The sequence below is a fragment of the Python bivittatus genome, unplaced genomic scaffold (genome assembly GCF_059951505.1).
Source record: "Python bivittatus isolate LINGU-HERP-01145 unplaced genomic scaffold, Pbiv_v1 ctg000020_np1212, whole genome shotgun sequence".
Classification (NCBI taxonomy): domain Eukaryota; kingdom Metazoa; phylum Chordata; class Lepidosauria; order Squamata; family Pythonidae; genus Python; species Python bivittatus.
In genome coordinates this window covers 27,534,756-27,554,760 of record NW_028277030.1, presented here as the reverse complement: position 1 = coordinate 27,554,760, position 20,005 = coordinate 27,534,756, and the positions used below count along the sequence as shown (strand labels likewise).

The 20,005-nt window shown below is 36.9% G+C and overlaps 1 protein-coding gene across 4 annotated transcripts in view; it reads right to left on the bottom strand.

Moving 5' to 3' along the window:
- Positions 1 to 1,535: 1,535 nt before the first annotated feature.
- The window catches only part of KIDINS220 (kinase D interacting substrate 220), a 75,457-nt gene continuing 56,987 nt past the window's right edge, over positions 1,536 to 20,005 (bottom strand). Inside the window, exons 24-31 of one of the 4 annotated variants that reach the window (XM_088136470.1) lie at positions 17,039 to 17,265; positions 15,405 to 15,515; positions 14,088 to 14,144; positions 9,496 to 9,528; positions 6,850 to 6,984; positions 5,349 to 5,447; positions 4,227 to 4,472; positions 1,536 to 3,504 (exon numbers count right to left, since the gene is read on the bottom strand). In XM_088136470.1, the coding sequence (XP_087992596.1) occupies positions 2,239 to 3,504; positions 4,227 to 4,472; positions 5,349 to 5,447; positions 6,850 to 6,984; positions 9,496 to 9,528; positions 14,088 to 14,144; positions 15,405 to 15,515; positions 17,039 to 17,265 (2,174 nt within the window). In that variant the 3' untranslated portion in view covers positions 1,536 to 2,238. The remainder of the gene's footprint in view (positions 3,505 to 4,226; positions 4,473 to 5,348; positions 5,448 to 6,849; positions 6,985 to 9,495; positions 9,529 to 14,087; positions 14,145 to 15,404; positions 15,516 to 17,038; positions 17,266 to 20,005) is intronic. The other 3 variants (XM_088136459.1, XM_088136462.1, XM_088136465.1) reach the window with 3 other exon arrangements.

The following is a 20,005-nucleotide window of genomic DNA, read 5'->3' as shown; positions in this document are numbered from 1 at the left end:
AATCCCTTCTGGAACTTTCACAGAACAACTTTATCTTCTAGCAGTGCAGGCCTCCATGATTCTCATGGTATTATGAAAGAGTTCCATCACTAGGAAATGTAACAGCCTTCCCAGAATATTTTATGTATGATATTTATCATCATTTAGTACATTGGGTGGGGGGAGAAGGGGAGAAAAAGAAATGTTAAATATCCATTGTGAGTTATGTCAGACCTGGTTTCTTTTCTCTTGTGCTTTTGGTATCTCTTCAGCCATTATCTTCTACAATTTCCCCCATTCTCATTATGGGGATATCCTTCCCCTCTCTATTTTTGTAAGTGTTCTGCCTGTAAATACCAATAAAGACTTTCAATAAAAATATACCCAGTTCTTTTAAAATTATACTGAACACACAACAGCAACTTTTATATTTGGCATTAAAAACACCTCCCATATTATAGAATTAAATACCCAATACAAACTATGTACTGAAATGAAAAGGCTTCAGACATGGTTAAGTTTTGCTGGAATTTGGGGCTTTACATGGAAACAAGTTTCACTAACATCCGTGAGTCTTGATTCAATGTAGTCTACCTAATCCAGGGCTTTAAGAGTTCTGGCATGTACACAGAGCTACACAGCACTTGTTGCTCTCTTTAAAAAAGGAAAAGCTCTAGATAGAATCCATCTAGTTCCCTATCACTTACAGAAGGCTTCCTTCAGCAAACTGGATGGGGTCCATTGTATTTTCAGCTATTTCCCATCTACTCCCAAACAGAAAATAGCTGGATTCCATCCTCTGGGAAAACCCATACTGCATGTACAGATCTCTCATCAACATTCCAAGCAACAAGCTAAGATTCTTTAAGCTTGAAGCAGTTAAGAAAATGATAAATAAGAATAAATTATTCAGCTCTTACTAAAAAGTATACACACAGCAGAGATGATGATTTTAGCTCAGAGATGCATAAGATGGTGAATTCATACTCTTTACAGAGCACCTAACAGCTCTCCACCAAACAGATTTAATGGAGACACAGGGATATGATATGACGATAAGGATGTGCTGGATTCAGAATAAAATTAACTCTCCCATAATCCCCTTTTTTAATAACTCAGCTTTTTAATTCTACCAAACAACTGAAGAGATATTCATTAAAATTAAATAAAACATCCAACACAAGAGTAGCATGCCTGTTACTTTATTATTCTCTCTATAGTAGTGGAATATATGCAATTCACAAATCATACTTAAAATCGTGCATACAAATTTGCAGTACAAATTACTGATATTTTAGTCACAATACTAAAAACAGAATGGACATAATTACATGCTACATTGCTACATAAAGGCAAACATTACATTTTTGCTTACTACTAAGGCCACGAAAGCCTCCAATTCTGTTTGCTCTCCACAATTAGGTAAAACGTATTAATCAAAGGCCACTATTTTTAAAATGAGAAATACTTTCAAAAGATTACACCAAAGCACTCCCTTGCAATAACGTCATGGAACACCACAATCACACTTACTCTTTGCAATTACTTTAGTACTATTGTTGTATTGTAGTCTATGATAAACAAAAAAAAAAAGCAGGTGATTTATTCTTAAATCTCAAGCACAATGATCATTTCAAACATGCAGTATTCCTTTTTCAAATTTACAATCACAAATATGGCATTCCCAAAGACAAAATCAGTTAAAAACAGCAAAAAAAAAAAAAAGTTGCGTTTTAATATTTCTGTTTCAGAGAGTAAAACATCAATACTTTAAAGTGTCACATACGGAAGTGGAAAGTATAAATTCATAGGTATCAAGTTTGTAGTTCTCTAGCCATTTGTTTTATTTGATAATTAAAAATGTTAATCAAATTGGTGCATTGATTCTTACACAGGTCTGATACTCATTTTTGTCTCAGCATCACTTTTCAACATGCAGACCAAAACATTTTTATTTGCCCTAGAAAAATTAAACACCATCTTTACCTGATAAATGGGTGCTCATTTTTGCTGGTTATTCAACTAATTTTCAATACACTATGTATTTCTGCTATTGAAAACCATGATATTTTGACTGGATTACAGCCTTAATTTTTTTTATGAAAACAGCAATATGAGCAGAGGACACGGAAACAAGCTGTAGACTGGAATGGTAAAAAAATGTATATGTCCGATGAGGAACTAATAAAAGGAGGCTATGTAAAAAATATAAAAATAAATAAATCAGGTAGGTAGACAATGTTTTAACTTGGATTACTTTTAAAGAATACTCTCTCTCTCTTCTCCAAAGCCTGCAGCATCAGAACCAGTAACAGTAAGAAGCTCAGAAGAATCTTTTGAAAGCCTTGTATAACTTGAACGCTGACTGCGCTTATGGGTCACACCTTTAATATTATCATTCTGAACTGTAACTGAGTTAGAACTTGATCCAGGACACAGAATCATTTGAGAAGGCTCTCTGATACCGTCAATCTCCTCAAAATTCTGATTGGCTCTACTGGTTGGTGCACTATTATTATTCAGGGTGACTGTGCTAGGCGTTCGGTTTAAATTGTAGACTTTTTGACATGATGGCCAATTCTCTTCTGGACTGCTTGCTATTAAACTGCTGTCTGAAGGACTTTTCTTATCTTCTGAACAAATTGACATACGTGCGATTGTTGGATCTTGAAGGCCACTCAAGCTGTGTGGAATTCCCCTTTTCCCACTGTGGCCATCATCTTCCAGCTCAATGAGATTTGCTTTTTCAAGCTGTGAGTCATCTCCATCATTATGGAGAGAGTGATTTGGAGAGCTTTCATTGGATCTTACTCCAGAATCAGAGGAATCCTTTTTGTCTAGAAGAGCATCTGTCAAATACTCCTTTGCTTTAAACAAGGTTCTAATGGGCTCAGAACCATGATCTGGAGATTTGGATTGCTTTTCTACTTTTCCTTCTATTTTCCGGTCTTTACCTTCCTTGAGGAGAGGTGTATTATCAGATTCTTCAGTTCCAGACTCATCTTCATCACTTGGAAGTTTCTGATAACGCAGAGCTACTCCTTTCAACTTTAGGTCTGCAGCTTGGAAAATGTTAGTTCTTTCTGAAGATTTCTTTCCAGAAAGAAGCTTGGATCCAGACTGATCTGATTTTTCATCTTCTTCAGTAATGGGATCCAATGGAGACGCATCATTAGTAGATACTGAAGTACTGTAATCTACAACATCATTCCGCTTAATCAAGAAGGACTTCCTTACATCATCTTGTTTCTGTTCAGCATCCTTTCCCTTATCTTGTTCCATGCTGGAATGAAGAGAACCTGTTGATGTGCTCTGGCCCATATAAAATGCTGCTGAACTATGTGGTGAAGATCTACCACTCACTGTACTAGAACTTGCACCTCCTTCTAACTGTGACATTTGAGCAATATATTCTCTATATGCATCTCTATATTCTGCCTGTACCTTATCAGTAAGCTTTGAAATTTCAATACTAGAATCTTGAGAATTGAGGCTTGAAAGACTTGGAGTCCGACGGGCTTGCGACTGTTTAAAGACAAAGAAGATATGTTAAAAGATTTTCTGGGTTTATATCCATAACACATTTAAATAGGTACAAATGAATAAAATTAAACCTGAGAAACAAGTTATGAATAAAAAATGTTTGATGTTTCAGAAAGGAGCACTATGTCAATAACTAGCATGTGTTGGGACTGTTCTAGACATGACAGTTATTAACCAGTGAATATTGGGCAGGATCCTGTGAGGAATCAAGACAGCAAATTCATCTATCATATAAATGGTTTCATGAACAGCTGGAAGTTTTACATTTCTCATTTTAAGTTAAGTTCCTAATTTAAACAATACTTAGAATAAAAGGGGAAAATGTATCAATTTTCTGTTAAAACCCACAGCCTTTCTTAATACATTGCATTTCTGTACCCTTCCAGAGTTTCCATATTCAATTAAATTAAATAGACTGAAAGAGGTAAACATGTCCAGAAAAACACATGTCTGTATATAGCTCTTGTGTGCATGAAACTGGAATGGAGCATATAACTGCGTAACTAGAAATGTACTTACAGAACCTGAACTAGAAATAAATGTAGTTTGTAACTTTTACTTTTCATAGATATTACTGATGTGTAACACATGTGCAACAATTTGATTTTAAACAGTTTTACCCTTGAATATGGCTTGTAATCATAATAGTTATGATTAAAACAGAAACCATTGACTAAATTAAATCTAATCTGAAGTGAAATTACCTGCCAACTTAGATTGCTATGACGTGGAGGGGCTTCCTCTAGGCCAATATTGTTCAGCTCTTCAAAGCTGAAATTGAGAGTATAAGGAGCTTGACCTGGAAGACCAGTAAGTTCTGTATGAGGTAATTCATTGTTCAGTGTAGGATGTCGAGTAAGTTCATTATGAGGAATTGTATTGGCATGCTCATTTCCTGTTCGGGAATCTTCATGGACAGCTTGACTTTCTGCATTTCTCATTTCAAGTACCTAACATAAGAAATAAAGATATCAGGCTTCAAGTTGAACATAACAGCACAACTAGAACATGATCTTATTTTATCAAAGAACTATGAAGCAGACCCTCTGTGACAACATTGGGGCTTCACATGACTCACCCCTGATAATCTAGAAACTTGAAGACACAACAGAAAGTTTGTTCTACAACATAATTGGTGGCATTAGGAGAAATAATAGAGCTTTAAAAGCAGTGCTTCCCAACCTTGAAAATTTCAACTCCCAGCAATGGCTACGCTGATTGGGGAATTCAGGCAATTGAAGTCTACGTATCAAGCTAGCAGTCAAGTTGGGAAACACTGTTTTAAAGCATACACAGATGTATGTACAAGGAGCTCCTTGGATCTTATCTTGTATTTGTATACAAATTTCACACGAGGCAACCGAAAACACATATTTATGCAAGGCCTAATCTTGAATATTTAATACAACTGAATGGTTTAAAAGCATATTTAACCAATCACATAGGTTGCACAAACAACAGTTCCTTAATAAATATTTCTTATTTCTTACCTAATCTTATATTCCTGCTAATGGACTGAAAGAAACAACTATACAAGGACTCCAGCCTGATGGAAAGCAATGTTTCCAGGCAGGGTACTACCACTTTATATATGAAACTATGTCAATAAAATTGTGTATACATTATTAACAAAAATGAGGTAAGGTGAAGTAAACCATACTTGGGATGAAATTTTATGCAAATAACATGACATTAAACTTCACTGAAACTAAGTACAATATGCTTCAAAGGAAATATATACAGAAGTGGTGAATATAAGTCCCACCAACAGATATTTGTAATTATGTAATACTAATATTAAATTATTAAGTAATAATAAGTCTTACTGCACTCTTGAAAAGATGCCAGTCCCCAAAATTCATGTTCATCTCACGCTTTAGTTCATCAATGTTACACTGTGCTAATACACGACCGTTTATATTAGCCTAAACAAATTTTAGAAGCACAACATAGGTATCATTTACAGGAGGTAATAAAACAGTAAACTTTAAACATTTCAAAACAAATTAATGTACACATGCATCTATAATATTACAGGGATGGTGTGTGTTATTGTGGTTTAGAGACTAAAGAATGAAATTTTAAGTATTTCTAATAAAAGAAACAAGTCATAATTCAATTACGGAGTAAAAGAAAAAGGGAGGATTATTAAAAATGTACATTAGTTACATCAAAACAGAAATCAGGATTATATTTCAAAGGAAAATATCATCATAATAAACTTTAGGATATATTATATATTTATTATAATCATAATGAATTTTAGGAAGTTTCTATATTATATGTTTATTTCATGAGTAATACCCAGTCTTCTTGTGAGTCTCTTCAAAACTGACTTACAAATTGACAGCACAGATACAGCAGAAGTATTTTTTTCCTAAAAGTGTCAGATTAAATAAAGGCCAAATTGAATTAAAGTTGTGTTTTTTTTTAGGAGGAGCTTGACTGAGGTTTCAGAGATGAAATTTCAAATTGCAGGTTTCAACTGATTTGGGAACCGGGAGAGGGACTACAGGAGGAGGAAACATTCATTCCTCCTGCAGTGTACATTTTGTTGGGAGATGGATACAAACTGTCTGTTATACAAATGAGCCTGCAGGCTAAAGAAGACTGTAAGATTACAAGCTGTTTTAAGAACAGTCTTATCAGTGTTTTTAGAAAGTCAAATCAGACTGTTTAGGACATAAAAGAACAACCCAAAACATTCCTCTGATCACAACAGTTAAAAACAAATGGCCTGGTTTCCCACCATTTTGAGGCAAGAAACACAATAAAAACCGTAAGAAAGACGTATCAGTTTCAATATGAAACTGGTGAAATCCCTCACCAAAAGGAAAATTCAGGCCCTGCCCGCTTTGCATCCTCACACTATACACTGCAACCTTTAGTGGGCAGTGTGGTGATGCAAATATTCTACCCCACTCTTCCAAATATTCATTTTAATCATTGAAAGTGTTCATTCTTCATTTAGAACATCAAGTCTACTGCCAAGATTTGCATATTTTCAAACGCTACCTCTCAGGATCATCCTTACAAAAAAAAGAAAAACCCTTCCCAAAAGGGACAGTACTACTACACTAAGCACTAAAAAAAAAAATCTTACCAAGAGCCACATTAACACATACTTTATTTTAAATATGATTGATCCTTCTATATCTTTATACTTTATTCATTAATGGTATTTTGGCAGTAAAACAAAAACATGGTTTAATATATTCTCTGCATATCCAATCTAATTACAGAGATAATTTCCCATTTTTTATTCTCCAACGGTAGATTTTTACAGACCAAAGAGAAGATAAATTGTCTATGCATGCAGAAACGTACCTTCTTTATAGTTGCAGAATACTGAGCCAGCATAGTCTGATCTAGTCCTTCTATTTGTTTCAGTTTCTCACACACAGCATCCACACTCATGGAGCTCAAAGGCACATGGGATGCTCCTGATCCAGGGATTGTCCCCTATGCAAAGCAGAAGCGCAATATGCAATATGTTTAAATGCTTATTATGATTTCTTTGCAAACACAAACAACACCTAGTGTTTTGAGTCACTACTACCAGTATCAGGAACTGAGAATACTGACATACCATCAGGTGACCCACTGATTGAAGTATATACCATGATATAATGTCACAAGCAAGGACTTTCACTGAAGGTTCTCACAAGATGGAAAAAGTTTTTTTTAATAAATAACTCCTAGCATAAAGACTGAGGAAATCTTGATGTCCTCTGCAACGTATTCTACACTTTCAATATCTACTTCTTCATGCACAGCAGAGTCTAGTGGATGGAGCACACTGACCAAAAGGAAAATAAACATGGGCTAGGTTTAATATATGTAAGCTTGTCTCAGAAGTTCCTGACAGTTTTAGAGTATAATAAAAATGAAGCAACTCCTGGAATCAGATATTGGCTTAATCAGCATACATTTGAGTGAATTAAAAAGGGGAAGGGGTATCAACTCTGTTTAGACATCCAATACAGCAATAATGCCATATAAGAGCTTATAGATATTTTTATTCTGCATGTAATGTTTTTCATCGTGCATCAATATGCACGGAAAATAAATGTTCAAAAACTTAGCACTAAAGTCTGGCAGGCTGGGATTGCCTGATATGAGATCATTATTAAAATGCATCTCTATATTCCAAATAAACAAAGTCTTTTAAAGGAGAGTAGTATTAAAGAATAGCCTTTGACTTACAACCAACTTATTGCTCTCATGAACTCATAAATCCTTTCAATATTTTGAATAAAAAGCTGTTACTGGGAAAACTGTATTCTCAGATACCCCATATTTTCTCTGAATGCATTCTTGGGACTGTTATATGCATCTGATTTTCAAGAGTAGTTGGCAGATTTCACTGAAGACCCAAAGTAATTGAAATTGACCTTATAGTACCAAAAACAGGATCTAGAAAAAAGTGTGAAGAATGGTGTACAACTCTGTCTGAGTCAAGTAAGAGATAAAGAAAAGCAGAAGGGGGGGCACTACTACAAATGCTTGTTCAACCATAATGAAGCTCAAGATTCTCAGAAGCTGAAGGGTATATTGACATAAAACAAGAATGCCTGGCTAATGTGGCCCACTTCTATATACTTTAGGTTCTAGGATACTATTCCAAAATATAATTCTACAAGATTTTGCATTTATCACTTCAAATTCCAAAAACACGAGGAGCAACATATATCAATTATTATTTACAATTCTCTAGATAACTATTTATTTAAAAGTAAGTTGACAGTTTCATGCATGTTATCATCAATGCAGCATTAACAAAACAGTTTTTTTAATAGTCAAATACTATACGTTTTTCACAGTCTATTTGCATTGGTAATCTCATCAGATGGAGAAAGAAGGCTGAACATGCCACTAATACTAAGTTTTGGAATTAAAATCTCCTCTTTGGGGAGATGGTTTTCAATGGACAGGCAGCTTTAATTTGGACATTTATAAAGTTCTACTTCAATGGAATAAAAGAAAACTCTTCCACATGTGTGTTAAACAGGGACAGGCTATAGGATTTCCACATGTATTGGTCAATATGTAGCAGCAGAAATCAACCTGGCCTGCATAATCAACCTATACAGTTCACAATTTCAAAAAGTTTCTTTGTTTTTTTACAGAAGTCATTATTTTTATAAGGCATTCATTCATAAAGCTAGATGTATTAGCACAACTACATTAAATAAAGTCCAAATTATATCTCTGTTAAGGAGTGTATCTAATTTGAATTGTTTCAGATTTGAAATGCCCTGCTTCTGGTCTAAAACAGTTGTTTTAAGTTGAAAGCAGGCTGTTTCCATCATTTTTGATGTCTGAAAGAGGCAAAGCAGCTGTTTCAAACTCATGTCAATTTGAAAATTGTCAAAACATTCAATTTTGAACTTGAAACACTTCAAATTTCAAACATTTTGCACACATCTATGTTTTTCAAACATATCTAGAATTCTGTTTTTGTGCTTTCAACTGTATTCTAACCACACTAATATTTATACCATGTAAGAAAAAAAGAAAAAAAAGAAAATATAAAACAGAATACTGATGCTAATAACAACTGACAAAAATAATTTCCTCATGCAATGTAAGATAACTGGAAAATTTACTTTTAAAAAATTCCAAGTGTGTTTGCATGTGTGTGTGTGTGTGTGTGTACACATATGTACACACACACACAATGACAGAGATTCAGTGGAATCCAGAGCATTTAAAAAAACAAAAGCAGTAAAATGCAGTGGAAGTGGATCTTAGAGGTAACAAGAGTTACAATCATACAAACATTCCTTTTTCAGCTAGTGTTTCGCAAATATGCTGAGAGAGTAGAATTCTGCTAAGTATTTGCCATGCAAAATCTAAGAAGCAGGATACAGACAGCACGCCCCCCCAAAGTGCATTAGTGTAGACAGCCAGCATGACATTCCATCATGATAATATAAAAACATGTGACCATTACGTAGAAAGTTGCTGTACCTGTCTTTGTCTTTTTAACCCAGTTTTACACAGCTTCAAAACAAAAACAAAAAAGGGCACAACTTAACATAAAGTGTAAGGCGGTACTTATAAAAAATAAGCTAGGCTAGTTATTTAGATTTCCTCTTTCAAGTGGTAAAAAGCACCTGCTGAAAAACAAATATATTTTAATTAAAATACCCTGAATAATTCCAAGAAGTATATAACTAGATCCTCAAAGAGTATCTATGAGTACATCCTCATACTTCAAGAAATGTACTTTCAGACTTACAAGATTCTGTTAATGTAACCTTACAATAAAGTAGAATTAGCTCATCTGGCCATGTTTCCTGTCTGGTCTACCTCGCAAGCTAATATCAATCTTGTAAGTTTGAAAGAACATTTCCTCCCCCCCCCCCGATATGTTTTATAGCCCAAGAAACTAAGGAAGATCCCTTCTGAGCCACTTTTCCCCTCCCACATTCCTGCTGCAGACTAACTTGCCTTTTATCTGACCGTTTCCTTGGCTCTGCATCTCTTCACCCTGTCTGCCAAGGTCGTTCCCACATACCATTACATCCCTAAAACAGGTTCCCTCCAATCACCTCTTCTCATTACCACATTGGCATCCAGCGCAGTACTTCCTCTTGCATTACTTTCTCTTTCCTTCACTTCCTAACGCTAACAAAGAGGAGGTAATGCATGTTTCCCCTCTGTGTGGGAATGACTGAAATATGCTAATAGAGAACCAAGTAATTTTATAAATGGGGCATTTTATTTTACAGGCAACATGTTTTATGGACTGGTCATTGACCGTAATAAAGAACCTATCTAAAATTTATTTTACAGGCAATTAATTGTAATGTTTTGTTATAAATTCAAATAAATTCAATTTCTTTTTTGCCCTGACCCTGTTTTTTAGAATAGGGCTTCTGGCTGGTGCATATACACGTACGTACATGTGCAAGTCCTTCATTCCAGGATTGGTTTCTGCTGAATTTGGCAACTTATTTTGACAAAGTCGAAAGTTGGGCAATGAACACAATTTTTATTGTGTATCTACAGGTAGTTCTCACTTAATGACTATTCATTCAGTGACCATTCAAAATTACGACAGTGCTGAAAATATGGACTTATGACCCATGCCCAAAGATACGGCTGTTGCAGCGCCCCGGTCATGTGATCAAAATTCAGGTGCTTGGCAGCCTGTCCGCACTTAGGACCACAGGGGTGCTGCAACTCCTCCCACCTGCCTATCTCCTCCCATCTATGCCCTTTTGGCCGCCCTGCACAGCAGCATTCAGCAGTGGCAACACTGGCTGGGAATGAAGTAGAGGCCCGAGGCCTTCAGCAGTCTCAGCCAGCTGCCACTGCCCCCAGGCCTTGATTTCAGCCCCAGTGCTGCTGCTGCTGCTGAGAAACGCTGCCTCAAGCCCCACACCGCTGGCCTTCACACCAATGCTTATCTTCCCCAAGCAGTGTCTGTTGTTCCTTCCCAAGCCGCGCCTAACGTTCCTTCCCCGAACTGCTCATCCCATACCTTCTGCAAGCCGGCATCCCTTCCCCAAGCCAGAGCCTCTCGTTCCTTCTGGAAGCTGGCATCCCATTCTCGCGAGACCTGGGGAAGACCAGAAGATTTCTGAAGGATTGCGAGAGAGGGGTGCTGGCTTGCAGAAGGTATGGGATGCATGGCTTGGGGAAGGAATGACAGGCGCGACTTGGGGAAGGAATGGCAGGCATGGCTTGCGGAAGGAATGAGAGGTGCGGGTTGGGGAAGGAATGGGATGCGTGGCTTGAGGAAGGTATGGGATGCACAGCTTGGGTAAGGAACGAGAGGGGCAACTTGGGTAATGGCATGAGGTGGCGAAGACCAGCAGTGTGGGGCTTGGGGTGGCATTTCTCAGTGGCAGTGGCAGCGCTGGGGCTGAAGTCAAGGCCTGGGGGCAGTGGCAGCTGGCTGAGATGGCTGAAGGCCTTGGGTCTCAAATTCAGCCCAGCCTCAGCACTGCCTCCACCGAGTGCCACTGTGCAGGGCAGCCAAAAGGGCATAAATTGGGGGGAGATAGGTGGGTGGAGCTGCAGCACCCCTGTAGTCGTAAGTGTGGGTGGGCTGCCAAGTGCCCGAATTTTGATCATGTGCCCCCCCGAGGCACCCCGGCGCTCCTTACCTGGGACTCTGTCCACTTAACAACCCCCAATTCTCACTTAATGACAGCAGCCAGGAGTGCTGGGATTGCAGTCGCTAAGCAAAGTGGTCCTGTGATGATTTGCTTAATGATTGCATCACTTAGCCACCAAAAATCCAGTCCCAATTGGGGTCGTTAAGCGAGGACTACCTGTATATCTATCTGTCTGTTTTTCCTTTTGTGAGGGAGGTCATTTTAAATTCAGTAACTTTCAGATAAATATAGTAAAATTCATGGTTCCAAGAAATGTTAAACTTTTCATGTTAAATATACATTTAAAATGGCCTGACTTCATATCGCAAGCCTGAACTGCAATTCAGGTAGCACAGTCTTTCAGAGCAGCTATGCCTTTCCCATTACTCTTAATTATCAGGATAGCTTGTATTGGAGAGTTCATGCACCAACGGCATCTTACTTGAAGGAGGCAATGAGTTTTCTTACTTAGAACAACATTACTCAACGACTGCAATCTAGTGACTTAGCTCATTATTTCAAAGAATAATTTCTGCAGGACTTATGACAACAAAATGGTTTTTGCTTGTTACATGCACAATGATAATAAGCCAAAAAATAATACCAAGTCTATTTGTATTATACTTCTACTTGAAAAATATTCCATTTCTAATATAGAATAAATGCTTTACTTTCACACAGTGCCGACATTTTAGGCATTCCTACCTTAATTTATGTTTTCCTTCCACTTATTTTGATAATAAATTAGATACCAATGTTCTTTTTCTAATGAGAAAATGCAGCAGAAGCATATTTAATAAATTTGATTTATTCCAGTTTCCTGTTATCAACATTGATAAAGTATCGTGGTTTTGTATAAACAAAGGAATCTAGGATTTGCTGCAAGTAGAACTTTGATAAAGCACATATTCAAGGTTATTTTAAATCTATTTCCTGTATACATTCAAAAACCCACTGATAATACCCTACAAGTTTAATTAGCTTCCATGCCCCCTTCAAAAAGCAGAAACATGAGATTTCTCACATTTTCTCAAATTATCAGTTGGAACAATAAAGCTTACACCAAATGTGTTGATAACTTGGTTAAAAAAAATTAAAGAATATAATTCATAGTATATTTCTATTAGCATTATGAGCTCATCTATGAAATGGACCCATTCTCAATAGAAATAAACTGTCTTATGTTATAGCAATAAAACTATATGTCACTATAGTTTTGTACTGTACTGTACAGATACAAATCTATTCAAATGCAGTATTATAGTGGATTCCTCAACCCTAAAGCATAATAACCCCCCCATTTTTTGTTATTAAATTAGGCCATATTCTTGCCTTTTGCATAAGAGCTCTAGAAATGCAGCAACCTATGAACTGTACCAAACATGGCCCAAGAAGAGAAACCTGCTGTCAACTGAACAGTAAGCAAGCCGGGGGGATACAGACTAGGATATGTCTCTGAAACATATTAGCTAACAATCCTACAGAGACTCATCATCTGCATTGCAGTGAGCATGATGGAGGGGGATCACAGCAGGATATAATCATCATTTTCTCTGAAGTGTTTGGAAAGTAATAAAAGAGGACTTTCTTTTTACAACAGAAATATTTAATGTATAAATATAAAATCAAAATCATGTTAAAAAAAAAGCTGTTGCAGAACACAGGCTAAAACCAATAAAAGGATGGTCAATGATCTTTGCAGGTAATGCCAAGAATGTAGTTACAAATAGCTACATAGACCAGATTTCAAATTAATACTTATAGAAAAGATGGACATATGGGAAATAAAACTCATGTTTAATATAACCTATGAAAACATTTGGATACCACGGGTGACAATAATATTAACATGTGAAGCCAGCCTTCTGGCAGGCTCAGCAGAGGTATATTCCATCATTACAACTGTCCTGTAACCAGCTTTATGGCTTGTCAACTGCAGCAACTTCATGCCCCGGTGTAGCTGAAAAAGCACAAGTTTTATTTGACCAAATCATTTAGAGAAGTCATCAGCCAGTCACTTCTGCAGAACTGAATAGCTAATAACTTTTACTTTACAGTATGATGGTATGTCATGGTAACTGTAAACTGCCCAGAGTGTTAGAAGTTCAGTAGTATACAAATTGTTTGATAAAATAAACCTAGATATATCAAATACTTTTCATGACCCAAAAAAACCCTACTAATGAAGTTGTAACCACTTTGTTACTAAAAAATGCTTTCCTTGACAGACTATTGAAGGGTAGCATGGAAAATGCAAATAATAAATTTTATAAGCAGGATATTAGCTGATTCATTCACAAACTATGCTTATTAGTCTTCATCTATACTATTTGCCCATCAAGCCACTGATGCAGAGTTAGTGAACTGCAGTTATAATTAAAGCAAACTCATTATTGTTTATTATTTAGCATTATTGAGATGCTAAAGTTCCACACCACATGACTACTCTTTTACCATTGAGGGGTCTGTGGGTGTAGGAAGCCACTCATCAACATCCTCCTTGATAACATCCTAACAACAACAACAAACCATTATGACTTGGACAAAATGATGACACACACACACACACACACACACACACAAATAAAAGTAAAATAAAGAACAATGGATGAAGAGGTATCAAAGAATGTATCATTCCCTACAGAGACTGTTTTGAAAACAGGGTTAAGAACAGAAGAGCTAAACTGGCCTAGAAGCAACCCTGCACTATTACTCTATTTGCTTGTATTTTCTCTTCTTCTCCCTCTTTCCTATGTTCATGTCAATTCCCCATTTAACTTTTTAGTTTAACAATAAACCACAACTTGCTATTACATCTGAATGGGAGAAACCATGTTTTGTGCAAACCACTATTTGTCTATAAATAGGTGAGGGAAAAGAGGGGGGACATGTGAGCATAATGTCATGTCCATGTTAGGAAGAACATCTCTTCCCAAAGTAACATGTCTGTCTGTCTGTATGTCACCTGTGGCCCACAGGCCTTGAGTTGATTATCTCTCGTTTGGATTAATTTTAAAACAGAGTATAAAAGTCTCTGTATAACATTGCCCTAAAATCATCCTTAATTATTTTTTTTAATATTTCTTATTTCTTTTTGAACAACAGTTGGTTCAATATGAGTTCCTGTGGAGGTAAGGAAAAGTCTCCTCTGAGTCATCTTGACTCCTGGTGACTTCATGGAAATGCAGCCTCCTTGGCAATAGTATGGCTACAGGTTGCCACTGTCTCCTTCTGGGACATTTCTGATCTCTAGTCTAACCTACATTTCTGTGATACCCTTCCATCCAAGTAGTACTATTCAGGCCTGATCTTGCTTAGCTTCACAGCCCAGCCAGGGACAAGCTGCTGAGATAAGTTCCTGTTAAAAAAAAATTAAATGTACCAAAGTATGGCACAATTATGAAAATGTGCATAAGGCTCAATTTTTAACCTGACATAATTAAAATTCTGCTTCAACCAAACTAGAAATAAACTCCATTATCTGATTTAAACATAATATACAATTGTTCACTCAACAGTTTGTCTTTACAGTTACTAATTTACTAACACTAACCTAAAAATAATCCTTTATTTTTCTTATGTTTGAAATATATCAATTTTAGTATAGGAAATGAAACCTAAATATACAAATGTTTAAAAAGTGGAACAAGATACACTGTACCATCTTAGCCTTAGGCATACATGTGCCATGATTAAACATATCTATTCTTGTATTACTTACTAATCTTATCATGTAAATTAGCATGTTCATTTACTTTACAAGATACTTACTAGACCATTGCTTTGTTCCCTGGACAAATTCGATTTTAGTGATGGACGGGAGGTGAGATGAGAATTGCCAGGGTAATACCTTGGCATGTAAACATATGGGGCAAAGAATGGCTATGGAAAGAAACATGTAACAAAAAGGGACCATTACAAAATCAAAAGAACTTAATTCAACAAATGCTACTAATTTAAAAATGTAAAACATAAAATTTTAGTTCCTTGGATAATTAAGCAGTCTTATTTTGAAATGATCAAAATGTGAAATAATTACCCCATTTGAAATCAACAGGAAAGTTCCATATAGGTTCAATGACAGACAAACATTAAAGTAATGAAACATTTTTGTAATGAATGATAACATGTACATAGCTTCAATGGAGAACTATTAACGCACTTTAGAACTGCCAAAAAGCAGCATAATAATATAAATCATTTCGGTTCCTTTCCAATGGTAGCATTATCTCAAGGAGCAAACCTGACTAGGAGACCATGATTAAATACCTCGGAATCATTTCACAAGATCTCTTATAAAGTGTGACTCCATACAGTAATGTGTGTTTTATTTTTACACCAATTTCAGAACTGTATTTCAATCCTCATTAGATAAAATTTCAACAAATCTGGTATACTCTTTTAAAAATTAAGCTATCTTGAAAATTATTATTTGAATCTGGACTGACATAGTAAAATACCTGAATTTAAAAGTGTGATTCTATTGATATCATCTCAGAAGTAAGTCCTGCTTGAATTTAATAGGTCTTACTCATAGGTAAGTGAGTACAGGACTGCAGCTTTAATTTAGATTGCATTAGAAATAAATACAATTTAGATTGCATTAGAAGTTAATACAAGCTGACAAAAAAGATGGAATTTGCATCTCAATAAATGTTAAGATACAAGTAACCTTTTGTCCATGCATACAACTCTTCATTCTTCCTTTCAGAGAATAAGCAATCAATCCAGGAAGCCCTTCAATTCATCAAAAAGAAATTAAAATGATGATTGCCAGTTACTGAGAAACAAGTATATTATGTCACAATCTGAAACTTAATACATTGTATGTTCAAAAGGTATGAAAACCTTTAACTGTTGTCAGATAAAACAGAAAGTCATAGAGACTTCCTAGTCTGACTGCTTACACCTTGAAAAGAATGAATGAACAGTGTGCATGCTTGTTAATTTCTAATTCATTTGAATCAGGCAGCTGAATTGTTCAAAATAATAATTTTGTTCAATCCATTTTTTAAATATTTTAATATATTACATAGGCAACATTTTGAGCTGTTAAGAAAGCTCATGGCACTTCAACAAGTATCATGAGTCCATACTTATGTACACGGACAATTGAATAATTACTTTAACCTATGCTTGACTTTAAGTTAAAGAGGACTTCTTTTCTGCAGGCTAATTAAACCTGCAGATCTTAAACTTTGGTTCATTTAATTGCCTATTGCCAATATGAAAATATTAATTTCTTCACATACATGTACTATGGTTATAGTTTACCAAGTACATATAATAAAACAGTAGATGGCTATCATTGTCACTGGCTTTCTTCTGCTACGGTATAGGATTTTTGACCAGGTATGACACCCAAACTAAATAAAACTCAGTGCAAATTTTAAACTGCTACTTACTCTGTTATAAAATGGATGCTGAGGTCCTGTCATTCCACTGTAGTAGCTGCTGTGAGGCTGTGGTGATACAACTCCTCCATTGAAAGGTCCATTAAAAGAATGGGTTGAAGAGCAGGCTGATGATGGCTGACTAAATACTGATGATGCTCTAGGAGCTGCATCTTGTAAAGGCATTGCAGGATATGGAATTGCTGCAATATTAATTTGGTCTCTTGCAGCCCGGACATCTGAAATATTCAACGTACCAATGTAATCATGAGAACAGTTACAACCTATCAGCTGACAAATACAAAGTGAAAGAACGAATTCAAATAATCTGAAACCAAATTTCTTGCATTCCACTTTTAAAATATAAAACAAAAACAAAATTATAGAATTCCTGAGAAATTATGGTTTTCTCTAAAAACAGTAAGGCACTGATTCCTAGAACCAGAACCAGACAGGCAGGAACAATAACTTGAAATCATGGCAGAAGACCATGGGCTTTCCTCTGATTCTTTAACCCAAAGAGTGGCAGTGATTACATGGGATTTCAAAATAACAAATGGACAGACCCACCCCCAATAATGCCACTATGATTTGAAGCCATAAGAATACATTTCAACCAACACTCAAGACATCACATTATGAAGCAGAACATACTTGCTCAGAGGTTAAAACAATTTTTTTTTGTCTTTCTCTGAAATAGACTGTACTGCGTGATGGGATGTAAAGAATAAATCAGAACAAACTAAACAAAACCACAAAATGGGACTAGGTGTGGAGGCTGCCTCAAAGTAAACAAAGAGGCAATCAGATGCTTACCAACGATCACCATCCTTCCAGCAGAAGCACTGGTCCAGCATTCAAGCCAAAGCTTCTCATAGAAATTTCTTTTTCTGTAGCTTGCTCCCTAGTCACTGTTTCTCCAACAGCATGACTTCTCTGTCCCCTGAGCTCCTTAAAAGGCCTGCTGCTACACTCAGTAACTTCATCCAGACCAATACCATCCTGTCCACTCCAAGTCAAAACCATAACCAGTCCCTCTTGTTGTATTAACTTAGATAAGAGAATTCAAAAGAAATAATCCCAACTACAGGAGTCAAGACAATTCCCAATCACAGCAGTTACAACATAACAGAACATTCAAATCACTTGAAAAGCTATTTCATTGTTAGAAACCATAAGAATATTGTTAATATGATAAGACTCAATTAGAAGTAAAGAATTCTAGGAAAGTTTTGTAATTCCAGAATTGCAGCATTTTTAAAGAAAAACTATAAAAAGATCTACAGAATATCTGTGCACAAGGTCACAACTACTGCTTTGTTTGAAGCAATGAACAGAATAACAGAATGGAAGAGTTAGACAGGATCACACAGGACATTTAGTCTAACGCCCCACCCAGTGGAGGGGTCCACTACTATAGCTTCCCTGTCAGATGGCTATCTAACCTCTGCTTAAATACCAGCAAAGAAGAGTCCACCACTTCCTGTTCTACTGGTGAACAGCTCTTAAAATTAGAAAATACTTCCCAATGCATCCACAATGGTTTCCTAAAATATTCCCCATTTTTCCTTCTCACTGGAATGGTATAAATTGTACTTCCAGTATTTGGTTGAGAGGTGTTCCCAGTTCTCCTGTGCTCCTTTTGACCTGAGAATCTCTGTCTGTGGGATCTCATCTAGCTCTTCTCTGTTGAAATTGGCTGTCCTGACACTGAATGTCCATGTTCAACTATGCTCCAATTCCATGGGTATTTATTTATTTATTTATTTTTCAAATTTGTATGCCACCCATCTCCCCCCAATGGGTGACTCTGGGCGGCTCACAATAATAATAAAAAAACACAGGACTCTCCAGACATAAACATAATTATAAATAGTTAAAAACATATATAAAAAATGGCCTAAAAACCTCCTATAATTGGCCCTAAAAAACCTGTAAGATGCTGGGGGGGGACAATCCCTCACCCCACCAGCCATCTCCATAGGTGCGGGGCCCCCTCTGGCCCCCAAGCCTTCTGGCAGAGCCAGGATTTGATCTCTTTCCTGAAGGCCATGAGGGAGGGGGCACACCGCACCTCAGGCGGCAAGATGTTCCATAGGGCGGGCGCTACAGCAGAAAAGGCTCTCTGCCTAGACCCCACCAATCGAAATTCCTTGACGGGTGGGGTCTGCAATCTGCCCCTTCTGCTGGACCGAGTGGGGCGGGCTGAGATGACCGGGGCGAGGCGGTTCCTCATATAACCTGGTCCCATGCCATGAAGGGCTTTAAAGGTGATGACCAACACCTTGAATTGGACCCGGAAACAAACTGGCAACCAATGCAGCTCACGCAACAGGGGTGTTATACGTGCCCTCCTAGGGGCATTAAGAACTGTCTGCGCCGCTGCATTCTGTACCAGCTGTAGCTTCTGGATACTCTTCAAGGGTAGCCCCATGTAGAGCGCATTACAGTAGTCCAACCCGGAGGTGACCAGGGCACGAGTGACTGTGCGGAGGCCCTCCTGATCCAGTATCTTATATTGCAAGCTGACACGGCCATTTCCTCTCAGTGTTCCCACTGCTTTTACCTCTTCCTTAATGGTTAGGATCAAGTCTACAACAACCAATCTCCTTGGTTGTTTCTTCAACCTTCTAGAAAATGAAACAGTCAGAAAGACCACTGAGGAATTTTGGAGACCTTGCAGCCTTGGCCAAGTTGGTTTTCCAACAAATCCCTAGGTAGTTGAAGTCTCTCCTTACAATTTATCTCTCCTCTCTGAAAGCTCTGTAATCGAGTCCACAGGAGAATGTTGGGTGGGAAGTAAGTCCAAGGGGGGTAGGTCAATTATACAGAACTCTGGATACATCCCACTATGCAAGTGTGGAAAGGTCTGTAATTACTAAAAATACAGCATTCTCCAATGTCACTGCCTATGTTTAGCCAATAAAGAAGACAAGGATGCTCATCCCTCAGTGAAATAACATGTATACTCAAAAATCA